General features: G+C 41.3%; 1 protein-coding gene across 4 annotated transcripts; it reads right to left on the bottom strand.

The window, feature by feature from the left end:
* Positions 1 to 385: 385 nt before the first annotated feature.
* On the bottom strand, positions 386 to 25,686 carry stk39 (serine threonine kinase 39). Of its 4 annotated transcripts, XM_035175307.2 has the most exons (19): positions 25,366 to 25,686; positions 23,526 to 23,638; positions 23,219 to 23,327; positions 22,268 to 22,406; positions 21,871 to 21,926; positions 20,689 to 20,798; positions 20,389 to 20,490; positions 19,576 to 19,709; positions 19,381 to 19,429; positions 18,765 to 18,830; positions 16,233 to 16,304; positions 15,039 to 15,161; positions 13,762 to 13,791; positions 13,317 to 13,370; positions 11,893 to 11,954; positions 5,041 to 5,093; positions 4,763 to 4,831; positions 4,477 to 4,541; positions 386 to 1,917 (listed from the first exon to the last, which is right to left on the bottom strand). In XM_035175307.2, exons 1-19 carry the CDS (start codon positions 25,478 to 25,480, stop codon positions 1,843 to 1,845), a joined length of 1,596 nt encoding a protein of 531 aa, XP_035031198.1. In that variant the 5' UTR covers positions 25,481 to 25,686; the 3' UTR covers positions 386 to 1,842. The 4 variants fall into 4 exon arrangements, with proteins under 4 accessions (XP_035031198.1, XP_035031199.1, XP_035031201.1 ...); XM_035175308.2 differs by lacking the exon at positions 16,233 to 16,304 and having other exon boundaries at positions 25,366 to 25,685; XM_035175310.2 differs by lacking the exons at positions 13,317 to 13,370; positions 13,762 to 13,791.
* Between the last annotated feature and the right edge of the window lie 288 nt (positions 25,687 to 25,974).

The following is a 25,974-nucleotide window of genomic DNA, read 5'->3' on the forward strand; positions in this document are numbered from 1 at the left end:
ATTTCACAGACAGTGAAAGTCAGTACCTTTAATATGCGTGATTTGTATCATCAAGATCCATGAATTGTTCCCTGTGGTGAAAAGGTTAAAAAAAAAAATCACAGAGAGAATGAAGATAGTGAGATAAAATTCCTGGAGCCGGCTCTTTGTCTGGATCTGCTCCAAAACCTCATGGGTTATTTCTTGGACCGTGTCCCGTCCTTCCAGAGTTTCATGGAAATCCATCAAGTAGTTTTTTGTGTAATTCGGTTCACAAACAAACATTACCTCATTGGCGGAGATGATAATATCTACCTAAAAGTTGCTAACATTAGCATAAGCTACGAGTCATAGAACAGGCAAATTGTATATATGCTTATATAAAAAACCCTCAAAAGTCCACACCTTTTTTTAAATAATAGCAATATTTTATTCGTCGCTCCTCGTCAGAAACTTGACATCAGCTGATTACAGAGGGAGAAGGGGTAATATGCTGAAATGGTTCACATACTGTACATAGAAAACAATAAATTACGTCATAAAATAAAGAATTTAGTACAAGTTAATATTAACCACCTCAATACTTAAAAATGATTTCGAGCTACAGGACTTGTTTGAACAAACAAATGGCTCGTCACCCTCTCAGTAGATGCCTTTTGGTTTTTCATCCTCAGATGCGTTGTTGTACAGTACATTTTAATAACTACAATGATTTTGGGGAACAAAAAAAGAATGTTTCGTAGTGCAGCAGGACAGAGTGAGAGGATTTTTGTCTGCTAGCCTGGCATCTGAAAACGCAGAAACCAGAGCGGATTACATGAGCACAGGTTCTGTTATTTTTTTTATGCGTCTGGTGATGAGAGCACACGAGTTAAACTTGTCTCCGGGGCCATAAGCGTCAGCTTGTCGGGGGGAGAGGGGAGGGGGGGCCAAAAAGTGCATTGTAGCGTGTGTCATTAAGATACTTTCATGTGAGCTGTGTCATTGCTGGAGTAATACATTTGTGAAATGGAAAAATCAGCAGGTTCTGGTCTTTGTGTGGTCTCACTCACTGACTACTTCCTTAGGCACAGAAAAATGAACAAGGCACCTCTAGCATTTTGAAGCAGTAACACTGTCGAGAGCAGCAAATTATACACAGTAACATCCAGGTCTCGCTTCTTTTTTTCTTTTTTTAAAGCTGCACACTCAAGCAAATGGTTCCCTTCTCGTCAGTGTAAAACAGGTCTTGACGAAGAATTACAATTCATGTTCTTTTTAGACATTCATTATGTTAATATGAAAATGTGCTTGTCCCCTTAAATGAACTCAATTCTTACATTCTGACAGCAGACCTCAGACAAACAGCACAAATGAGCGAGTCTGTGAGATGCGAGTTAAAGCAAATTTGTTTTTGTTTTTTTACCATGGCAACAAAAAAGGTGAATTAAAAATAGAAATCATTCTAATTTCAATAAATACCGAGAGCTTCTGCGGAAAACAGAGGTAATGAGATGTCAAATAAAAATGAGGAAAATAATTTTTTTTTTTTATAAATATAACATTCAAAGCTACATCTTTATCATCTTCTTTCTCCACCTGAGTTCATCTTTAGGTTCCTGGGCTGTATCCTGATCCCGCTCCGTGCGCTGGGCGGTGGAATGTTGTCAAGGTTAAAGGTCAGGGGGCAGTGAGCAGGGAGGTGTGCGCTAAGGGGGTGAAGGCGGCGGCGGCAGAGCTTAGCCTTGGGGGAGGTGAAGGGGAGTGAGGGAGGAGGAGTTTTTGAGGGGGGGTTGTCGGGAGGAAGTTGCAGGAAGTGGTGGTGTGTGCTCCTCAGTCTGTCTGCCCTGAACTGTCTCACCTGCTTCAGGCGTAAAGAGAGCATCAGCTGACGCTCAGCTGCGCAAAGCCGATCAGCTTCACCTCGTCCGGGATCTCCGTGTCGTCACAGCCGGACTCCTGAGCGGGGGAGAAGACACCGAGAGGGTCAGCGGGGCAAGACTTTCATCTCCATCAACAAAAAACTAATCCTGAGAAATCTCTAGAACAGCTGGAGTGGAACACCACGGGATGAAAATACTGCAAGTCAGTGCGCTCATTACTCCCATAACTCTCATAAAACAACCTGGTTCAGGGTTTGAATTTATCTACAAACTACGGTGGCCCTGAAGTGCGAATCATACGTACAACAAAGCACAACAACAATAAAAAAAAAAAAAACACAGCGATGATCCTTGTCAACAGCATCTACCGTGTTTTGTGATTTATTGTTGTTGGTTTTTTTTGATGATGTTTTTTCTTACTTGCTGTTGTGATTGTTGCTATTTCCTCAATTGTAGGTGTGTTTCTGATATGTTACATTTTAACCTCTCTTTTAACCTCAGTTTTTGGTCTCCACCGACTCAAAACATGTGAGCTGTGAGTAAAGCTCCATGGAGCTAAAGCAAACTGCAGACTCGGTTATTGACTCTCCTTTGCTTCGTGCAAATGTCAATTTTTTTGTTCTGGCGGGTTTATACGATGGCACTGTTACAATTTTTTTAAAAGACGGTAAGAGGGAGGAATTAATGTAGGTAGGTCACTTCTGGAAAATCTTATACATTTAATAATATAATATTGGAGGACGAAATGAAAAAGCTCAAATGTAAACTTGATTTATTTTTAGTTTGTATACAAGGAATAAGAAATGTATAGTTAATGACCAAAAGTTCTTTAATCTACTCTTGGTCTGGGCTTGTTTTCAGGATTTAGTTTACCCCCCCTGCTGTAGCCCTGTGCACAAACATCGGTCAGTAAAGAAATGGCTTTTTTTAAAGTTTGGTATGGATGAACTTGACTGACCTGCACAGAGTCATTAACCCCATGCGAACACCTTTGAGATGGATTGAAACGCTGAATGCAGCCCGGCATCAGTGGCCGACCTCACTGACGCTCTTGTGGCCGAATGGGAGCCAATCCCTGCGGCCAGGTTTTAAAAATCGGGTGGAGAGCTTTCCCAGAGGAGTGGAGGCTATTTCCGCAGCATATTAATGTCCGTGGATTTGGAATGAGAGCTCAACAATCACATGTAATACTCAGGTGTCCATATAAAATGTTTGAATCCCCAAGTGTCACAGGTCCTGGTGACAAAGCACAATATATATATATATATATATATTACTGACAGGTCAATCTCCCAGCAACTCATCTCACCCCCTTTCTTACACTGACTAAGATAGATAAGAGTTTTTTTTTTCCAACCAGCTGTTCTCTAGAAAATGCGTGACCTAACCCGCCGTCCTCCATTGATTCACACCTGATAGGAGACAGACCCTCCATCTCTCTGGAGATCTGAGAGTCCTGCAGCTGTCTGATCAACATGCTGCTAGTGCTTTAAAAGCAGGTCAGTCACAGAGGTGCCACCCACACTATAAACAGTGCATGAAAGTGTTCCCCTACCGAGGGTCATTATTCCCACTTGCTGGGTTTTGTGACTCTGCACCAGTAACGCTTCGTTTAGGAGAGAAGTGAGGATTGTACGCAGTCTGCAGCATAGAGCAGAGGTAACGTATGGGCATACATCTACATGGTGCGTCTACATCTGCACTGCCGTCTACCTGCAACACTTAGCAGCTGCTGGGGAGGCAAACATGGCAGAAAGGTCGCTCTGTACCCCAAGCACAGCTGTTGTTTACCCACAACTAGACAAAGGTCAATAAAACATCATTGACATGTTTTTGTCATATCCAGCAGAACTGACATTATTGCTTTGCTTCCATTCCCCCCCCACACAAATGTTGTTGCTTCTCTAATAGCCACAGAAAAGTGACCTCTTGAAGTGGCTCATACGTAAAGTGCAATTAGTCTTTGTCTGGCCTCTCCTCTGCTGTGATTACAGATGAAGTATTAGAGTGAGTCTGGATCACATGCAGACTCCGAAAAACCATTACTGCGTGGAGAATATGTGACCCCCCCCCCCATGTGAACTGCAAAAAAGAATCAATTTCGAGTGATGGCTGCAGAGAGACAGACAGACAGACAGACAGACAGACAGACAGACAGACAGACAGACAGACAGACAGACAGACAGAGAGACAGACAGACAGACAGACAGACAGATAGTAGATAACAGACAGACAGACAGACAGATAGACAGATAGAGAAGAAGACAGATAGAGAAGCAGACAGATAGACAGACAGACAGACAGACAGACGGTGCTGCTGTTGAATGAAAACTGGGTTTGACCTTCAGGATTTTGTTCGTGCTGGAGATGAAGAGACGCTGACAGAATGATGTCACTGAATATTATACAAAACACAACTAAACAGCCCTTAAATATATCCTCTGTCTCACTGACTGAAAAAGCTTCAGCGACAGATGACGGGTTGGTGCCGAAGCTATTTGGTCTGTTTGTGTCCTTCCTAATAACTCCACCTCTCCCGTTCCTTTCATCAACAACAACCTGTTTACGGCGAGATGCTGTCGGGCACGACAAACCCGGGAGGCTGTCGTCGACCATCAGTCATCCGGAGACTCACCAGCTTAAAGGTCAATACTTTGTATGTAGTGGGGTCATCGACAATCTTCTGAAGGTTGACAGCAACTGCAATGGTTATAATGGCAAACAAATACATTTCAGGACATGTCAATGCTAAAGAAAAGCAATATCTTGTGTCAACCGTTTATATGGGAATCTACATTTTTTTAGAATATATATATTGGTTCACACAGTGCATCTACTGTATGTGCAGCACTTTCTCTATCACACATTACTCACACACTGGAATCGATCAATTTTACTAGAAGAATCAGGTGTAACATTACCAATAACCACATCGTGCCCGTTGACCAGTCCAGCCGAGAACAGTTCCTGGGAAACACCATCGGCTGTGTCTGGTGAGTGAATAACATATAACAAATATTGGATGTGCAACACTTCACTCTCCAGGTAATTGTGTTAGAAATTACATTAGACACTTTCATGAGTGTTTCCCACTACAAACACTGCCCTCGTCCATTACACACATAACAATTCACGGAGCCTGCAAATGTTATTACGAAGGGAATAGCACATACAAATCAATTAGAAGCTGAGCTCGTACCTCGGCCAGGAGTGAATTCAAAGCGGATGTCGTTCAGCTCCTTCTTCGAGTTCCTGAGAGGAAAGACAAGGGGGTGTGATTGCACAAGTGGTATCCAAAATGTCAGATAAATAGTTGTTGCATCTCCCTTTGAAAAAAGGAGCAGATATACGACAGAGTGGAAGGAAATCCGGAAGGAAGCAGGAGATCAGCGTTGAGTGCATTAATGAAAATGACTTGTGTGAAATAGGGGAAGTGATGATGAGGTGAGCAAACAGCACAGATGGGATGTTAAACACTGTCGAACCACAGCTGTGAGTTTGTCAAACGTGGACGAAAATGTGTGAAATTATTGTTCTTCTCACTAATTCCACAAAAAGAGCATATTCCTCTGATTTTAGCTTCTCTTCAATGGCTTGAAATCAATCTTAGAATTGATTTCAAGATTTTTATTGTTGACTTTTAAGGCTCGTAATGGATTTGCACTTAAGTAGGTTTAGAATATTTTGACACCATCTGTCCCGGTCGTAACCTGAGGTCCTTTGCGAAGGCCGTACTTAGCATACCACAGTCCCGACTGAGGACCAAGGGTGACCAGGCCGTTCTGTGATCTTTGCTCTTAATCATGTCCTACATTTTGCCTTCAGTTCTTAATTTCTAACCTGTAAAGCACCTTAGCTGTGTTTTTAAAGGTGTCATATAAATACATTTTATTAGGAATACTATCATAAACCGGCACTTTGCGGGGGTTTTCCCACTTGAGGGCAGTAGAAACAAGCCAAACCTCAAAATTATTTTTAAATTATAAACATATCATCGCCTCCTAAAGTTGGCAAACGTGAAAACAAACAGCAGCTCATTTACTTGTCAGGCAGCAAGGTTATCATTCGTTTGGAGCATTTCCCGGTCACCCCATCAACATTAGTCCAATAATCAAAAAGCAATTGGACATTAAGTTTTTGAATGATGCTGGTAACAGACTGAGATATGTATCTATTTAAATTCTGTGTTTAATTATGACGAAATGTTCTTAAATGAATGAACATAGTACGTAATGTACCTCCATTTCTGAAGCGGTATGTATCCTGCATCCTACACTGCAGTTAAAATGTGAATAATAAGCATGTATACATCTAGTGCATTTGATTGCACTCATAAAATGTGCCCTCCAGCCTCTTCGCGGAATCAACCTGCATTCATTTGCATTACCTGCATTATAAATCTGTCTTTACGGTGAGTGTGACGGAGGAGTAGCCGGCCTCCGGTAAAGGCAGGACATGTCGGTGCTATTCTCTAAAGAACTATGGCAGGAGCAGATGAATTTGGTTTGTAGTGTGGTTATATAAATAACACGGCCAGCGTACAACTCTCATTTCAGATGAGATTAGACCCATAAGTCAACACACACACAAACACACAAACACAACCAAAGACAAACAGCATCCACCATGAGTTTGTTATAAGCAAAACAGTCTGAGTGAGGATTTAATATCACTTAGTCAGACTTCAATGTGACGTCTGATGTAATCAGAGATTCAGTAAATATTCAGGCAGAGCATACGGATGAGGAAAACCTCTCTATTTTCCAGCAGTGGAAACAGAGAGGACACATTGTCAAAGCTTAGGTACGTGTATGTCAGAGGATCATCACCCCGCCAAAATAAAAGGTTCCTAAAATCTGCCTCCTCCAAAGATACGACTGCAGTGGGTGTTTAGAAAGTGTTCTGACAGACTCCATCAGGACCATGTGGGATGAGGTGTATATAAAGTAGACTGACCACTGTCGTGACGTGGGAGATTTAATGGTTTAACAGCATTAAAAGTAGCATTTCGCTGACTGTTTATTTAGACACATTATATTTGTATGTGAGATGAAGTGAGAGGAATAATCCCACTGAACGATGGAAGGTTTCAACAAGTTATTTTGACAGACCTCTTTTCCACCATTATAGACAGGTCTGATTTTTAATAAAGATTTCATACATTTCAAGTGACAGCAATCCCCAGAGGAATCTATTAAAAAATTATTTCTGCTCTTCACTGTTGTCTATCAAAGAAGTGACTGACAGTGCAGCAGCCAACTGGTATCTTTGGGTAAGAAAATCATTAAAGAAAATAAAATCTCAACACTTGATGAGACCTAAGCCAACAAACACATGTTCTTCTATGTTGAGATCACAAAGGTTTATTCTATATTTTATGTCACGCTGACATACAGGCACTTTTTTAACATATTAAAAAACACAATCAATGCAAAGAGGATTCACTATAATGATCGAAAAAATATCCTGTGCTTATATCATAACTAGAGATCTGTCAAAAGTTTTGACTTATTTGGCTTCCAAAAAACTGACAGGCAATCAGGCAATAAAGCCAACGCTGCAGGCTTCAAAGCATCTCTTTATAAACTGATATCACAGGCATAAATTCATGTTCCCCAAACACGTAAATAAGGAGGATATTTGAAGCAGTGACCCTGACTTGTGTCTGCTTCTGCTTCCCCTTTATGAACAAGAACTTTGAGAAGACGCAAGGAAATGTCACCTCTGGACTCCGGTCAGGGGAAATCAATTTTGCATCTGTGCTAACCGAAGGACATTGCACCAACAGCCGAGCATATTATGCAAGTCATTACTTCCCCTTTAAACTGCTGACAATGCTACTCTCAGGAGAGCTCAGTGCCTTTGTGAGAAATGACGAGGGAGAAAAAAAAAACCAGAGTCAGTTCCAGGTAAAATGTCGACAAAAATTAAATTTGTGCGGCTGCTTTTTCTCCTCGTCACTGCGACGGGGAGTTTCATATTAACATAGACTGATGCTAATCAGCTTGGACTCCTTTATTGTTGACAAAGGAGGCCAATTAGCTGCTTATTTTGTTCCCTCAAACCCAATTACATTCATGGATTTAAAAACTTTTACAAATAGTCAGATTGATTGTTGTGTGTTTTGCCAACTTCTCTACAGGCTAGTATAATATTGCACTTGACAACTGATAAGATCCATTAAGAAAAATACATTTTCTCAACAATGAGAATCATAGACTTAATTTAAAGATGCACAACGTGTCTCTACTTCCTCCCGCTATCCAGAAATTAAGCCAAAATATCCCAGATACAAACGCCACCCTCTTGTGTATTTGGAGCCAGAGTCTGTGCAGTAGTGGTCGGGGGATGGAGCCACGGGAGCGAGGTCCCACTCGACCAATCATGAGTCAGTCTCAGCTGTCAATCAAGACATTTCATCCCGTTTTTATAGCATCAAATTACTAATAAAAAACAAACTTACCGGAAAAAGTAACACTTTAACAAACACCAGTGATAAGAACTACCTAAAATGACATAAACCATCTTTGAAAATTCCTGTCCCATCCACTAACATGGAGGAGGCAGAATTTATGATTGATTTTGCAGCCAGCCACCAGATGTCGATCAAGACAATTTGGCTTCACTTCTGTGGAGCTTTTCATGTCATCCATCTTTATACACAGAACATGGGGAGGACTAACAAGCCACCGATCAACTATTTGCTTTAGACAATCTCAAAATGTTTGGTGATGGCCACGGATCAGACAGACGTCACAGCGGCGAGGATGAACAAACTTGGCTCACAGTTGCTTTGAGTGGGTTCAAACAAGACAGGAGCATTTTCACTATAATATGAGTTGTTAGAAAATCACATTAATTATTGGGTTACAGATGCCTGAGTATTTTTATCTTATAATTAACGAAAATAATGTACCCAACATCTACTTTACATAAGTCCCTCATTTAATCACCCGACTTAAACACACTGCCTCTCACGCAGGTCTCATAATATTTCTTCTGTTGCCCAAACATCGGAACGCGGCCAAAGAAAATGCCAAAATGTGAATGCAGCCTCTCATCTAATGACACCTTCTGTGCTGATTCACTTTGAATCGAAGCAGCCAAATCCTCCTCAGCACTAAAAAATAAAAAAGATTTCCTCCTGAAGAAACACTTCCTCAGTCAGGAACAAATTGCACTGCACCCTTTCTCTCTGCCCTCATCCCACAGTTCAGACTCAAAATAAAGCAGAAAGCTGATAGAATTAATGAATCAAAGTCAGAGGAGACACCTGCTGCAGAGACTCAGTGTTACTCAGGCTTTCAAAGGGTTTCCTTACATCTCGCTGCTACATCAAATACAATGTAAGGTTCTGCCGAGTCTATCTTCTAGTTTGGGGAATATAAAGCATAATACAAAAATCCCATCGTCAATACAGAGCACGTCAAAGAAGAGGGCGTAGTGAAAGGTCTCGGTATTCCACCAGGGCACAAATGAGTATTTAAACTCTTCAGTAAGCTTTTGGACTGCATCTAAGAAAGCATCCATCACATGTTCGTACGTCTAACACTGAGTATTTGGGCTGTTAAAGAAAGAGAGGTGACCTGACAGACTAATGCTGCTCACATTACACACAATGAATACGTTTCTCCGTGCAGGAAAGTGCTGCACGACTCTGCTTTGACTGATTCTTTTGCAAGGTTTTTCTGAAGTAACCATTCCAACTGTTCCCCCGCCCCCGCCCTAATCTAATAAGATCTTCAGCAACAATCCTACACATGTTGTAACTGCACCACTGATAAAGAGATTGAATCTGTTTTCCTTGGGCTATAAAGAATCCACAGATTGAGCCAACATCTCATGTGTAAGTTGTAAAAGCAAAGAACAGAACCATCAAAGTGCTCCCGATTTATTTTCATCTAGGGGTTAGAAATAACTTTTCAGCAGCCAATGAACAGTTAGCTGTCTCCTGTTGTGTGCTCGACTGGACGCCCGGGGAGGGACCTTCATACGTCTGTTCAGCCAAGAGTGTGCTCGACAACCAGCTCATCAGGGAGCTGCAGGAAGGCCGACTTTCAAATGTCCAAATATGCACCACTGTCTGTCTGCTGCTGCTGCTGCTGCACCTCTTAAAAAATGCCCTCTCTTTCTCTTTCTCACACAATGACTGATCTGAGCCTGTGCTCTGAATACCCGCGTTCCCTCATGATGATTACTGTATATATAATGTGAGAGAGAAAGTATCTACGAGGCCATTCTGGATCTAAATCGACAAGCCTCGATACATTCATGAAATGTCTCTGGAATAATATGAGAAGTGGCAGTCTACTCCATTACTGGACTCGTACACAGACCGCTGCCGACATCACCGACGTCTAGTTCAGAGGTTTTCAAAGAGGGAGACGGTCCTTCCCGAGGGAGGGGGCTCCGAAACAGATTCAGGGGGAGTCTCAGTGAAGTTAAACAAGATCACTTAGCATTGTCTAAATGTTTCGATCTTGTTAAAGTTCAGAAATACAGTCGTTCTGCCTCAGGACATTATCTATGAGCCATGAGTTCAAATAAAATAATCATGATTACACAGGAATCCAAAAATCAAAGCTTTTTCCAAACTGTGTCTGAGGGGAGGCTCTCAAGTTCGGACTTTGAAAACCCCTGAGGAAGTTGTTTGCTTTATACTTTCTAAATCAGTGAGTATGGGAGGGTCTGCTAGGGTCTGTGTGACGTACATTTTGTCATGAGAGCATGTACATGAGGGAGACGTCTCAATACACTTGCGTTGTTACTAGAGATTCTCCAATACCATTTTCCCCTTTCCGATACCAATTCCAATACTTGGACTGTGTGTACTGGCCGATACCAAGTACTGATCCAATAAAAGTGCATTTAAAAAAACAAAGACTTATATAATGCATTTTAACAGCTTTAGGCTACCAACCCTGTATAATTGTTGCATGGCCTATTGCTAGTGTTGTAACTGACTGACGCCATCCTCCAAAGCTGAAGTCTTGCATGCGGCTCACGACTCATGGAACTTAAAAGCATGAAATATTGCAATAATTGTTCTTTGCCGCTCTGAAAACAGCTAGTGACCAACGGCAGTACAGCACAAGAAGAAGTGTTTTCCAGGGAAAGAACGGCACATAGATTTGCGTACATTTTCAGCAGTGTCAGAGGCAATTCCGATGCTGGTATCGATATCCGAACATCTCTAGTGGCCACTACTTGACAAGGGCACCAACTGCCAATGTGTCCTCTACGTGAACAGGAAAGACGTCCATGAAGAACAACTGTCTGAGCTGTCTGTTTATGAGATTGAATATAATTGAGGCCTTAGGGCCACGTTATACTTCTGAATTCAACAGTGCGATTTGTAGCTGCATACACAACTCTGTGTCCTGAAGTGCATCTCCCTCAAAATGTAATTACATCTTTGCAGCAATGCCGATTGGTCCACTTGACAGCGTGTCTCATCCACAGTCGCTGGATAAGTACACAAAACTCACACTCATTTTGCCTCAATAAGTTCAGTGTTCTCCAAGTATAAATACTCAAAACAGCCAAGGTCACTTGCATAGGCTTCAACATCTTTCTTACACAGTTGGAGTACAAATCGGGCTTTATACAGCGGAGCAGCGCGTATTTATTCCGAGCAGGCACACAAGAACCAAAACAAAACTGTGACATCCATGCAAGAGGGAGAGAAGCAGATTGCAGAGCACAGCCAGAGAACCACTGGAGTGTAACACTCCTCCCTGCGAAATGACCGGGGAGACAAAGTGAGATGAAGGGATCTGTGGCGATGCCAGATCCCCTCCACAGCGAGCAGAGATCATGACGTCTTTTAAGGAGCCTGCATGTAAAGGACGAAGTGAAGTGATGATGAAATGCGAGACACAATCTGTAAAAATCTGCTCGGAATTTATGCTTCTGCTGCATAGAAACTGAGCGATTTCCAAAGTGGTTTTGACCCCGAGCTGCCTGGAGAGATTCGAGTCGATATTTTCCTAAGATTGCTCTTGTGTGTCAGCATGTGATGGAGGAAACTGTCTGTAATCATCAGTCTCACCTTAGCCGCAGAACCATGTTCACAGCACCTTGAATGTCTGGTTTATCTCCATACGGTTCAACCTGCATGAAAAAACAGCTGATGATGAGTTTAAATTGGACACAAATAGATTGGAACATTGCAGAAGAAGGACTTCTGCACAGAGCGTTTACTGCAGACCAAGACGTTAGGAACATATAGTCGGAAAAATGTGAATGTAGTGAACTCCCACTCAGTCCATGTGCTTTGTTTTTTTCTGACAAATGTCCTCAGTGCATTGCAGCAGCAGGAAAAGGTGTGAGGGTAAGGAAAGGGAACAATGCATTACGTTGTGTTGCGAAATGATCTCACCAACATTATCAATGCCATTTTAAAAATGGCTTCTTTTTTTTTCAGAGCCAAAAGATGGATTTGAGCTGGATGCAATGACTGCTGAGTGGAGCTGTCAGAGTTCAGTCACGACAGGAGCACAAGACTACACCTCGAACTACTGAGGCTCATTTTCAAACAGACAATAGCCTCCGAAAATGGGTTAGAATGGCAGCGAGTCTGCGGGTGAGATAGGCACAGGCTATGAGCCGGCACTGTCGGGCAGACAGCCATTTACTCTGAGTGATCACTGATGAGAGCATCTCGCCACAAGACCCACGCGCACATGTGCACGCACTCGTGTCTCCATGACTTCATGTTACATTGACTTACATTCATTTTCTGCAGACTTACTCTAACCTGAAGCATAGCCAGCACTTGCACAGCCCTAACCTTTACGCTAACCTCAATCTAAACCTAACGTTAAAACATGAACACTTAACATGAATTTAATGTTTTACATGATGGGGACTTGCCTTTTTTTCCCCCAGGGTCTCTGCAGGTTTCAACAAGTTACATTTAAGCCTCTTTAAGACCATAATAAATGAAATTTAAGACCTTTGTCAGGTAAGACGGATATGAAGGAATATCAGAGGCAAAATTGAAGATAAGGTGAAGTAGCCTGGTAGAGAATAACCCTCTAAACACCATGTTATCTCACAAAATACAGTTCCAGCGTGACAGATGTAACGTTAAATGAACGTTACATAATTAAGATCTACCTGAATGTATTCTTTTAACATATTTATGACTTTTTAAGGCCCAAAATGCAGATGATTAAATGTTTTTAGACTTCTTAAGACACTGCGGAAACCCTGAAGACAAGTCCTCATAATGTGACTGCGTAAACAGCAGACACACACACACACACACACACACACACACACACACACACACACACACACACACACACACACACACACACACACACACACACACACACACACACACACACACACACACACACACACACACACACACACACACACACACACACACACACACACACTAAACAATCATTGTGGCTTCAAGGTCATTGATTCATGACAAATTAGTGTTGTGGCCAAGTCCCTCACCTGGGGATGGTGAATAGATAACCCTTCAATGGGAACATTGTTGGTGTCCTCTTTCTAGGAGGAATCAAATGAGAGGCATAATTGCACAAATGCTTTAACATCCTTGTTTAAATTATTCATCTTACAAATACAATGCAGGAAAGTTAGGTCCCAACAATCAATGACTTTTCTGGCTTCATTTTAGAACGGGCCCTTGGCTGTTGAGATTAAATGTGCGGTGAAATGAACACTCCTAATTGAGTTCATGACTCTTAACACACGCTTCAGGCCAAGTTTGCTAGTTGATTGCAATTCCAGAAATTCCACCTCTGCTGAGTTATCGACTTGCACAGCGGTAGGAATAGTAAAGCCTGTGTGTCTATGACAACGTGTCTCTTCAACAAAACACAAAGAGGACGTTTATCGTTTTAACGACATGTTGAATCAGTGTACGGGAGGAACTTACATCATCGGCCTCATCTCTGACCCTTCGTGACTGGAGGGAAACACATAGATTTTACACATTTACATTTTGATATTCATATTCATATTCATAGGACCACAATAAGAATTACTACTGTCTTTCCTTTTTTAAAAAACAACAAAGAAATTAATAAAGTGCACCTTCATTCACTTTTCAATTTTCATGTGTCAGCTTGTCCAAACATATTTTTTACTTTCATGAAGAAACAGAACAACTAATGAAAAGTAGCCCAGGATCGATGAAAGGAAACTAAAAACACGTCCTTGTAAAAAAACGATCAGCAGCAGGTGATTTGTTATTTTGTTTAACAAAAATAGGAGCACACCTCTGCTCCCACACAACAAACCAACACACACCTACGTACACCTCCAAAAGGACATTGTGCAGGACGCCTTAACCATAACTGCAGTATTTCTGATTTCACAATCCCATCTTCCCCAGTTATCTTCCTTCTGTGACTTTAAGAAATGTCTTTTTATAACCGTTTATCAAATAATAAATGAATAAACATTAAAACTGAACTTTCAGCCCCACAGGCAGCGGCATGGAGACAGTTACTGTGCTACGGTACTGATGTTTCCGAGCCAGTGTCAGGGCGTGGCTAACTCGCTCAAACCTCAGTCAGATGAAGAATCAATGCTTCAGGCAGACTAGAGTTACATATTCAATTAAACAGCCCGTCTGCCCCTGCACTCTACTCTCACTACTACGAGATGGAGAGGGTGGGGGCGGCAGGTTAACAAGGGAGATGCATCCAAAATGACCACCACCCCCCACCCCCCCCATCAAATCGCCCACTGACTATCAGACTATGAACTTATATCTTAAATCATGTCTTTTGGTATTTATTGCATCATACATTAAAGCGGGGAATCTTTATCAAAGAGTGCTTTGATCACATCTTTCTACTTCCTCCTGCCTCCAGTCCTTGCTGCTACCTTCCAGCTCATTACAGCCACCTCAGGACAGCCTCTCTCAGAGAGACAGCAAACCATCTGCCATCCAAAAAGTTCACTGATCAGGGAGGTAAGGAATGTACTGGGTCAAACACAGTGGGGGAGGGGGGGGGTTAGACATGACATGCATAAATAATGACAAGCACCTTCATAAGGTCACACTCAAGGTTTCATCGTATAACAAGACAAGTGAAAATATGTTTAAACGTACTGCTGCTCTTGTATGTATTTGAATATAAATGTAAAGACCTAATATAAAAGAATACATGCTGCTACAGCACGTGTTGGTGGGGTCTCACCTACCCTGCCCTGATTCACTGCAGCCTTTCCCTCCTCGCTGCCCTCGTCCAGCTCATCGTCGCTCCACTCCCAGTCTCCGTCCTCCGTCTTGTGCAGGTGACCGCTGGAGCCTGGCACCCTCCTCACCTGGGGCACGGTGAGCACAGAGCCAGCACAACCAATATTAATGACCCCGTTCATAGATTTGTTTTATTACATGTGGATATACATTGTGCTCTACCCATGAATCCAGTTAAAATTGGACAAGACGTTAAAGGATTTGCTTTTCATGTTACAAGAAAGATTTCGGGTGCAGATGTCGTTTTTATCGGGTAAAAACATTTCTTATACCGATATATTGGGCCATGATTCCTAAGATGTTGTTATCGCACCTTATAAAAAAGAATTGTAATTGACGTTTGATATTTTATAGTTTAAACATAAACTTTACTATGAAGAACTTTAAATAATAAAAAACATTAATACAACCAGATATATAGAACTTGAATTACATAAACATATATATTTTGGGATATATCTGTGAAAGGCTCATACCGGCCAACTGATCGGCCTAGCTCTAATATTTTTCACATTACAATGACATACTTAAGAGTAAGCAATTGTTTAAAAGGTCCTCGTGATCTTACAATGTTAATTTTAATGGAGACAAATCATGTTTGTCGACATTTCAATCAACCAAATCAACGTAAGCAAACATTTACACAAAAATATTTAATGGACCTGATGATCTGCCAACATGTGAAAAGACTGACTGATAAAACTCTGGAAATTTGAGTATCCTGTTATCTTAACTTTATCTGATATATAAAATACATTGATTTATGAAAATGCTCCGTGCTCCAAAATAAACCATACGGCTGCTTAACAGTCAGTTTAGTAGGGAGAGGCTGGGTACAGCACAATGAGTACAACACAGCAAAAGGGAAAACTCAGGTTCAACACCAGGAGCAACAACAGCTGCAACTACCAGCACAATAAAGCAGATCATTAAGGCAGAGTCAATGAAACACACTATTAATTGTTGCAGTACTACAGCCTGGAAGAGCGAGCACGACAAGCAGCACTAGTCTGGGAGTGTTAAGAAATGAGAGCACCACAGCGTTAGGGAAGAGGCAGCACACAAAAATGTAAGCTGCTACCTCCAGGGTCAAATAAACTCGTCAGCTCTACAAGGTCAAAGTTAAAGCAGCACTATACCCTTCTGCTGGTGTCAGGATTATTATCCAAACCTGACACAGCACCAAGGCTCCCCCGTCTGTGTTCAGGGTCCTCGAGCAAAACAGACACAGATCAATTCACTCTGCAGCCACACATCATACAGTACGCGACTTACATCAAATACAAAGACGCCCACTGCAGTTGTACGGAAATAAGTGTGAATGTGAAACATCATAACATAAGAATTTGAGAGCAGAAGCCACATCAGTAGTTTTTCACGGAAGAATTTGTTGCACATTCTGGTAAAAAAAGCCTCAGGCTTCGGAAAAACATCTGTGCAGTAATATATCATCATATGAGCAGTCGGTGGACCACAAACTCAATCTAATTCCTTTTTTATTTTCCCACTTTTCATTATGTTACAAATACACGAGAGCAGCCCAGAACCTTGGCTATAAACCACTTATATCTAATCCTGATATTTATACCTCTAAATCAGAGGCTCCACTATGGGTGTCAGGGTGCCCTCTGCTGGTTACTCAACTCACATGTACCTGTTGTTTAAACTGAATGACTCTGCATAACATCTTTTCTTTTACATTTATATTTCCAAAATAACAAAAAATCGTTGACACATAATTGTCTGTAAGAAAGTATTTTTCTCTTTACCGGACTTGCTTCTTCTTTTTAAGGGAAATGTTGCCGATTTTCTCCCACTTTTAATTAAAAGGAAGTATTTATTTAAAATGAGTTGATTGGTGACAGGATCTGCCATCTCCTATTCATTCACTGGAGGATTACCAAGGAGAATCAGGGCAATTTTAAAGCTGGTGAGGTTTTTTTTTTCTAGCTGTTTGGATTTAAGTTTCACCTCTTGAACCCACACAGTGCTTGTTTCCTGGGAGCAGAGTTGCATGTGTTTACTGTGACCACAGAACACCACGCAGAAAAATAGAACAGAAACAAGAACGCCAGGGGACAAGAGGTGCAAAAAGGGCAGAGGGAAAAAAAAACCCACACTGCAGCTCACAGAGGCCAAGACATGTGAGGTGGTTGTGGACATAGAGAAGAGCTGAACTTGAGGGTTTGGGTACACCTGAGTGAAATTCTCAGAAGAGAGTTTTCTTATGAAGTGGTTCACAGCATCCTGAGATGACAATGTTTCTCTGAGGCTCTTGCATTTCATCCACTGAAAGTATCAAGAGTCAGATTTTATCTGGCTGTATATACTTTACATGTACGGCCTATTTCTTTTACAATCTCTACAGGACTCCACTGATAAAAACACATATGACCTATTTAACCTTGGTTTTACTTTTGAACTACTGTTGTGTTTCATGTGTTGTGTCCACAGGTGTTTGCGTCTCCTGATCCAATTTGAGTCATTCATGTGTTTACTTATGATATATTGTAAGGTGCCCTTGGGTGTCTAGAAAGGTAAAATAAATATTATAAAAGATTCATTTATAACTACTTATATAAATTATTATTACCCCTTTTAATTATTATTATTATTCAACCTATACATTTTCATTGTCTTGAATTTGCAAAAACTACTTAATGGATTACATGGTACAGGAATCAACCCATAAAAGTTTGATCGATGGGGGCATAAATTGTTTTTCCCCCACATTTTCATTAATTTCTCAGAGAATATTTATGAGCGTGTGCAATTTGGTGCAGATCCACATAAAAAAATCAGGACTAGTGAATTCAAATGTGTTTTCATGAGGGGGCTGTTGCTGAGAGACATTCAAATGATCATTTGGAAAACATCCTGCTAATCATTAATGCTGTCACTCATTTTTAGATCCAATCTTCTAGAATTTGTGTCGGTGATGACGGTAAAGTCATTCCAATCTGGGAAAGTGGAGGCTGCCTCACACAGTATTGACAAAACTTCATCCCACTGTTTAGAAATAGGCCCGTCTCAATTCAGACGCATGGCTGCTAAAGGTACCTACAGTTACCACATTAACCATCAACAAACCTCCACAGAAGCATGACGCTCCCTCCACCGTCTGCCTCCCTCTGTATTGACACCCTGCCCTGTTTGTGCGTAATGTTAACGTCACACACACTAACAGCCCTGCTCTCCACCATGCCCTCCATTCACACCCGAACATGCCAGTGAATTTCCACCCTTGCACTCGGCCAATGTGCCTCTCGGCGATGGACCCTCTGCCCCCATTTCGGTCCCGGCCACCCAGGCGGAGTAATAATGTGCAGCCAATATCAGCTGTGCCTGAAAACTGCACTTCCTCTTAACTAACATGTGGGCCAGTGCGCTAGTGATGTGCTCCTTTCTGTGACCTGACGTTAACAAGTCACTGACACATCTATAGCACTTCATTCTGCCGTGGTTCACATTTGAAATAATATACACAGCAGGTTCAGCATGACGTGTTTGAGATGCTGAAGAAAGTCAGAGTGCACAGCTTGTGTTGACTGTAAATGCATCACTCTGGCGGAAAGAGATACTTCAGTCAATCCCGGCCCTCAATTTTTTTTTTTTTCCCATGTTTAGTCAATAATTGAGTTATTTTACAGGGAACGTTTGTGTAAACAAACCTTCTTAGCTCGCTGAGAAATCTTTGGTGCACAACACAAAAGCTTTTCAATCAGGTATTCTTTGTTCTGCAAGAGAGAAAACGCAAAAAGAAAAATAGGAAAATTATCATCATCATTAATAAATAGAAGACTGATGAATTAATCAAAACCTGATGATGAGTCATGAAAATGTTTTTAAGTGGTGGTGATCAGAAAAAAACTTTGTGACGGATCTTTTTAAAATGTTAAAAGTTAGACCAGTGACTAAACCAGAGTCAGCTTCAAAGACTTGATCTTTCTGAATCACATTCATAAAATTAACATTCTACAAACTATGCAACCAAATGATACAAATAATTCCTGTATCGTTCATCGCAGGCAGCCAGAACCTCTGAACCAGAACATGTATGTTTAAATAGCCTACTTAGAGCAAGTTTATAAGTTATACAAGTTATGTACTGTTATAATTATATTATGCTGTCATTATTATTAGAGGGCTATTGTGTTAAATATGTGGATTTTTTCTATTGTATCACAGTACATATAACCATAATAAACTGAAATGAAGAAGGTGCAAGTCATTGATATGAAAACCCCAAAAATATGGAGAGTCAAATGTTTGAGTTGAAACAAATACCTTGGCCTTCTGGAAGAATTTGCACTTCAAAAGCTCTGCGGCTGTCGGCCTGCAGATAAAGGAGAGCACAACTGTTGGAAGATACATCACAACGCAGCACTGGCTGAATTCTAATCAGGGGACTTTTATTGATCACAAACTGCATCAGCTTTCCTCGCAGAAATATTTGGCTGATATACGGTGTGTGGCGCTAACCTTTTGGCAGGATCCTTCTGAAGGCACATAGTTATTAGCTTCCGAAACGATTTGCCGTATCTTTTTAGCGTTTCCTTGTCCTCGATACCCGTCTCTAGAGTGGGTGGGTCGTTCTGTAGGGTAAGCATTAAAACCTGAAACAACAAGGAGAAATGGTCACACTTCAGAAAATGGATGTGTGCAGATGAGGAAAAGAAACTCCAAGCAGGAAGCTGTAGATCTGGTGTGGACAGTAAAAGCAGCAAGTTATTTTCAATACATATATTTATCTATTTGTTAATTGTCTGTTTCCAAAGTATGTGTCTTTCATTTAAATGACGAAACTTGAATGCAACTTTAAGCCCAGGTTTAGTAGGCCAAGATGTTAATAGATACTGATTTCCTCTTTGCTTGTGCTGATGAATGCTCTTCAAGTAAAGCTGTTATTAGGGAAGCAATCTGATAAAACAACCCAACTACAATGGCCTGAGAGTGCAGAACTCCACCAGGGCCCAATAGTCTTAAATTCAATCAAGCTGGACCAAATTGCACACTCTTCTAGAAATCAGTCTCCTAAACATGCCTGATTTTTTAAATCAAGATCCATCAATTATTCCCTGATAAATCTGTGAAAACGCCCTATCTCGCAATGTTAAAGTAAATAAATAAATAAATCCTAGATCTGCAGCAGAATTTAATTTGTTCTTCCCTGACCTATACTGCATAGTTCCACCAAGTTCCGACCAGTAGTTTTTGCTTGATCTTGCTTACAAACAAACAAATGCACGCACAGGGCTGAAAGCAGAACCTCCATAACACATCGGCAGCACTCACCTTCATGGGAGGGTAGCGGTGATAGGGTGCGGAGCCCGTCGCTAACTCTATGGCTGTAATTCCAAAACTCCATATATCTGCTTTGAAATCATAACCTCGTACCTGGTAAAAGAAATACAACAATATCACCGGAATAAGTTTGCTGGACCTTCTGCTAATGTCATGATCTGAGTGGGTAACAAAAATACTAAAGATATATATATATACAAAACTCTTAGTATCAGGAAAATACATATTATAAGATAATTGAATTTACATTGTCACCAACAAGTACTGTTGTATGGATAGAGATAGACCGACCTGTTCCATCACCTCCGGTGCCATCCAGCATGGTGTGCCGACAAAAGTCTTTCGTACTTTGTTTCTGGTCATATCGCCCCCTGTAGCTAGGAACGCACTTACTCCAAAATCTTAAAGACAACAACAAGTAATACATGGTTTAAATCTATACTCTAAAATATAAAGTATAAGGGAGACTTTTCTGATAAAAAAAATGCTGGGTGGAGGTAAATATTATAGTAGAACAGCAATAATGATATAATAAATTCATTTAAATTTTCGTTCTCGAAGAGGACTTTGCCATTGACCGCTCCCGTTATTTGCATCTCATTGATTACCCACAGTCAAAACAGTACATCCAAATAAGCACAAGAGCAAATAGTTATAGAGTAAATGCAAAATCAAAAATATTTTATGAATTTTAGTCGAGCTGAGGAAGAATACAATTATTCATTTTAGCCTTTTATTTCCACGGGTAACATTTAGACTGTTCAAGCCGCAAAAGCACTGGTGGTCCCAGTAAGTATTGACACTTAATCATATGGTTACAAGCAGCCAAGTAATAACAACTGTTCATCAGCTTCCAACTCACAACTCTGAAGATATGAGAAAAATTTGGCAGGGACAATATTTTCGATTTGGTGGTAAAAAGAGTGACAGGAAGTGTCAATAAACTGGTGGTTAAATGTCAATAAAAACCATCATCAATGACTGTTACATCCAGATAAATTCTAGTAAACATTATACAATCAATTCAGGTCATTGATTAAATGATAAAAGGGGGATTTGTTTCATTCTGGTTTGACTGATTAAACCTTTTTTACCCAAATAGAAAAAAACATTTTATCGTTGACATCTATGAAACTTTAATGGGGCAAACCTGCATATATAATTTTTTCTTACACAGCAGCATCCATAATTTGTTGGTCCTCTAAATGTATTATTTACTTGAAGACAGTAATTAATCCCTACTATTAAATTAAATTTTCCAAAAACAGCCAGTTTGAATGTAGGGACTGAACAAGCATATATAAGTATTTTCAGGACCTATAATCAGTCGCATGTCAGACCTTCTTAGTGTATGATTACAAAAAACAGGCATTACAATTTTTCTTTAATTAATACAATCTATTAATTCAATACATTAAATTCAGTTTGTGTTGAGGATTGTAGTTTTAACGAAAGACTTGAGAGTGTAACAACCTGCAATCTGAACAGATCCGTCTTCTCCCAGTAGTATGTTCCCAGCTTTCACATCCCTGAGGCCAACAAAACACAAACAGAGTGAAACCATCAGAGTCATGTGGTGCAGCATTGATCTTTATGTTCGCGTGAACAGAGTCCCACGGGCCACTATCACCAGGACCTCTGCCCAAAGAGGTCGTTTCCCAACGACCTTGTAATACAGGAAGTGAACAGAGCTGAGCTGCAGTCAAATCAGCACAATAACATGTAGCTTTTCAACTTCCTTGTGCATTTGTTTACCTCTCTTATCCAGAGCATCTGACAATGGACTGAATATATTCTCTTATATTGAGTTTCTAATTTCTTATAATGACAAGCATCTAATCAGAAACTAAAGCAAACGTCTTGTGTTTACCTGTGAATCTGTCCATTTCTGTGCAGGTAGTCCAGACCCTCCAGCACTTCGTTTAATATAGTAGCGATAATAGGCTCATCCAGAGCTCGATTTTTGTCCTCTTCTTTGCTTGTGTGCTTAATTATATCCAGCATAGAGCCTAAAAAACACACAGCAGGAAAATGCACAACACCAATAAGCCACACAGTGAGACTGAGTCATTACACGATCAATATCTACGACCAAGCACAATCTGTTTCACTGGCTGATGTTGTTCTCCCTTAAAGAGTAAATCATAAAAGGCAGGATTAACACTACTGCTGCACTTTCTTCACAAGTGACAGACATGACAGTGCTGAAGAAAATCATTAGACTACACATGTTATTTAACATGGCATGCAACCAAGAGTGTCACTGCGATAAAGTCAGGCGGGAAAAGTACTACACATTTTAAGATTTGATGTTTTTAGGGTACACGGTAGAAAACAGCGGCTTAAAGGCTCATAAAATTGAAAAAGTAGATACTTTTTTCATTAAAGTATTTGAGACCACTGCAATAGGGTCGTCCATCAACCAGAAGGTCGGTGGTTCAATCCCCGGCACCTCCAGACTGATTTCCGAAGTGACCATACGCAAGTTACTGAACTCCAAAGTGACCTTGATGGCTGACAATGAATGTGATGACCTCTGTGTATAGAGGCACTGTATGAATGTATATGGGAATGGGTGAATGTGACTCGTACTGTACAGAGCTTTGAGTTGATCATTTCAACTGGAAAAGCATGAAATACAGTCACTTTGACTGCAGTACAACTTAACCCCAGCTGAGTTGTTACCTAGTTATCAGCAGGTCAAAGCACAAACTAGGAAAAAGGAGGCGGATACAGTGCATCAACACATTCACTGATCATTCATGTATTATTAAGCCAGAGGTAGGATTTGGTTCCGCGCAGCTCGGAGGGTGAAGCTTACCTCCGCTCAGAAGCTTCATCACTAACCAGAGTTCATCCTTCACCACGAAGGAGGTGTAGTAGGTGACGACATTGGGGTGGTAGCACTGACTCATGGCTTGAATTTCTTTCTGTTGTGAGAGAAATGACAGGAATCGGATATCACCTGGGATGTCGTATGTCTATAAATATATATACACACCTCGATATGAACAAAGGGAACAATAACAGTATGGATTAGAGGCAAAGTAGAAATAAGGCATGAGACAAAAGGTACAAAAACACTGTGCACCCACGCTGAGAAAATAGCCCGTATTTATCGTACTCACCAACAGCTCGTCCATGCTGGTCTGGCATTTTTCCAGGTTGATTCTCTTTATGGCCACGCGCTCCTGTCTAGGGGTGCAGAGGGCCGCCTGCACCACAGCTGTGGCCCCGCTGCCTGGAATCACAACAGAGCAATGACAGCGTCGACAGGAGCAAAGAGGGACACAGCAAAAAGACAAACTGCACACGCAGCTGGAAGACGACTCTCAAACTCAACGTCTGTCTGTGGCCTTTTTTCCCCCCCACATTTTTGTGTTAAAGTTATGGTATTCACCTTTCACGTGAGCTAGCTGGAACATGAGGCCAATGCTACGACATCAGCTGACCTAAAGTACAGACCCCCACCCACCCACCCCTACCCCTACACGATGGGTTGTTTGCTTGGTTCAATACAAATCAGGCCACGCAGGACAAGTGTAGTTGTTGGAAGCTGTAACATACAACATACAGCGTACAGTATATATACTCGCTTGCCAACTGCTGGTGGTGGATAAGACAAAGTAGAGGACACATGAGATCTGGCTGCTCCCCAGTTGATTGTGAGAACACAGAGGGGGTCTCAATAAGTCAACACAGTCAGCAGCCCACAGCTGTGCAGCTATTTCTTATCGGCGATGATATGACTTGTCAGCTCATCTGCACCACACAGGCGTTTACCTAAGAATGCTCAGGAAACTTCCTTTTGACAACTTGCAGTACATTTGAGATTTTCATTGTTGTATTGGCAATTGAATATTTCTACATTATTATGAATTTCATATTTTGTAAATATGTTGTGACTTATGGAAGGAAGTAAAACTTTCTAACTGGGGAAGTTAGCGTTGTCAGATGTCCTGGCAAAATAAATTCCGACAGTAAAGTTCTTCCATAAATTACTGCGATCTGCATAGTAACGGTGCCAGGAAACACCAAGACAAATGGTTAATGATAATAACACCATGTATATTACACTGGCAGTGGATATGTTATCAGTTTTTCTTTACTCTAGCTTTACATAAACAATACAATAAAGCGAGTGAGCGTGGCTAGGTTCACTGCCTTTTATTAGACGATGGCTACTGTGCTTTAACAACTTGTCAATTTATTGATTCGTTCATTACGGAAAATTTATCACCAAGTAAACTGTTAATGAGCCTTTGAGTTTTGGATTGTTAAAGTTTATGACCTCACCTTGAGTTCTGAGAAATTAGAGATGCCTTATTCATCGTTTATTTATCATATATAAATAGGATAATTTGCGATTTATGAGAATATTGAACACATTTCTTATGAATAATATAAATAATGAAAACTAAGTAATAGTCCGAGTGGAAAGTGGCTCTTTTACTGACTTTTTAGACAAACTTTAGTAAACAACTGTGCATCAGTGCCACAATTATCATTAATAATAATAATACTGTATGGCTACCATAGCAAATGCATGGTACAACTGTAACAGCATGCACGCGCCACAGATAACACCACTGACCCAACTAACACACTCTTTACACGACCGCAGCATCCGTGATTTATTCAATGAAGTGGACACGTGCCACTCACGAGTAAGTGTGTACGATCAGAGCAAACACACAAACACACTGAGGGAATGTGACATTGTCAACAACGAGCTGTAACATGCATGTCAGCGCGCACACACAGATACCCACGCTCATACGCACTACATGCACCCACGCTCACACACACACACACACACACACACACACATCTGCTGTGGACCGGTAGTGTCAGTTAACATCCGCATTGCAAAGCACCACTGGAGGCTGCAGAGAAAACGCCGGTAGGCCCCGGTCGTGAGTCCCGGCAGATGAGCGGCCGCGGCGCGTGTCTCCTCCCGGTACTAACCTATGACTTCCTGCAGCTCGTACGACTCCCGGCTTATTGGCCAGCTGGTTGTCAGCGCTGCCGCCGGCTGCTGAGGCAGGAGGACGGCGGCCGGAGCTTCGCCTTGATCCGCCATGATGATGATGATGATGATGGTGGAGATGATGATGGTGGTGGTGATGATGATGATGATGCTCCGGTTCGCAGCCTCACTCACAGACAGAGAGATACAGGCACAGACAGAGAGAGAGAGAGTGACCTCCCTCCTCGGTGTCAGCTGGCAGCGCAACTACCGCTCCCCATGAGCTCAACCCGGAAAGTAACGGCCCACATGCACGAGCACGCACACGTGCACACGCTCTCTCTCTCTCTATGAGTTCATGCACACTCTGGTGGTGTCACCCACGCGGAATGGTTCAATCCATTCGTGACTGAAATGACCTGTTATTGTTGAAATGATTGTGAATCCTCTCAGAAATCAGTCAGACTGTATTTTATTCAGATGTTAAATGAATCCATGTGTTTAATCAGCTCATCAATAATCAGTTAATTACTCATTTGAACCTCAGTAAGTTTCCTGGCTGCTGCTCAGGGTGAGAAGTGTCACGGATATGTGACGATTCAATTAGT

The sequence above is a fragment of the Hippoglossus stenolepis genome, chromosome 13 (genome assembly GCF_022539355.2).
Source record: "Hippoglossus stenolepis isolate QCI-W04-F060 chromosome 13, HSTE1.2, whole genome shotgun sequence".
NCBI lineage: Eukaryota > Metazoa > Chordata > Actinopteri > Pleuronectiformes > Pleuronectidae > Hippoglossus > Hippoglossus stenolepis.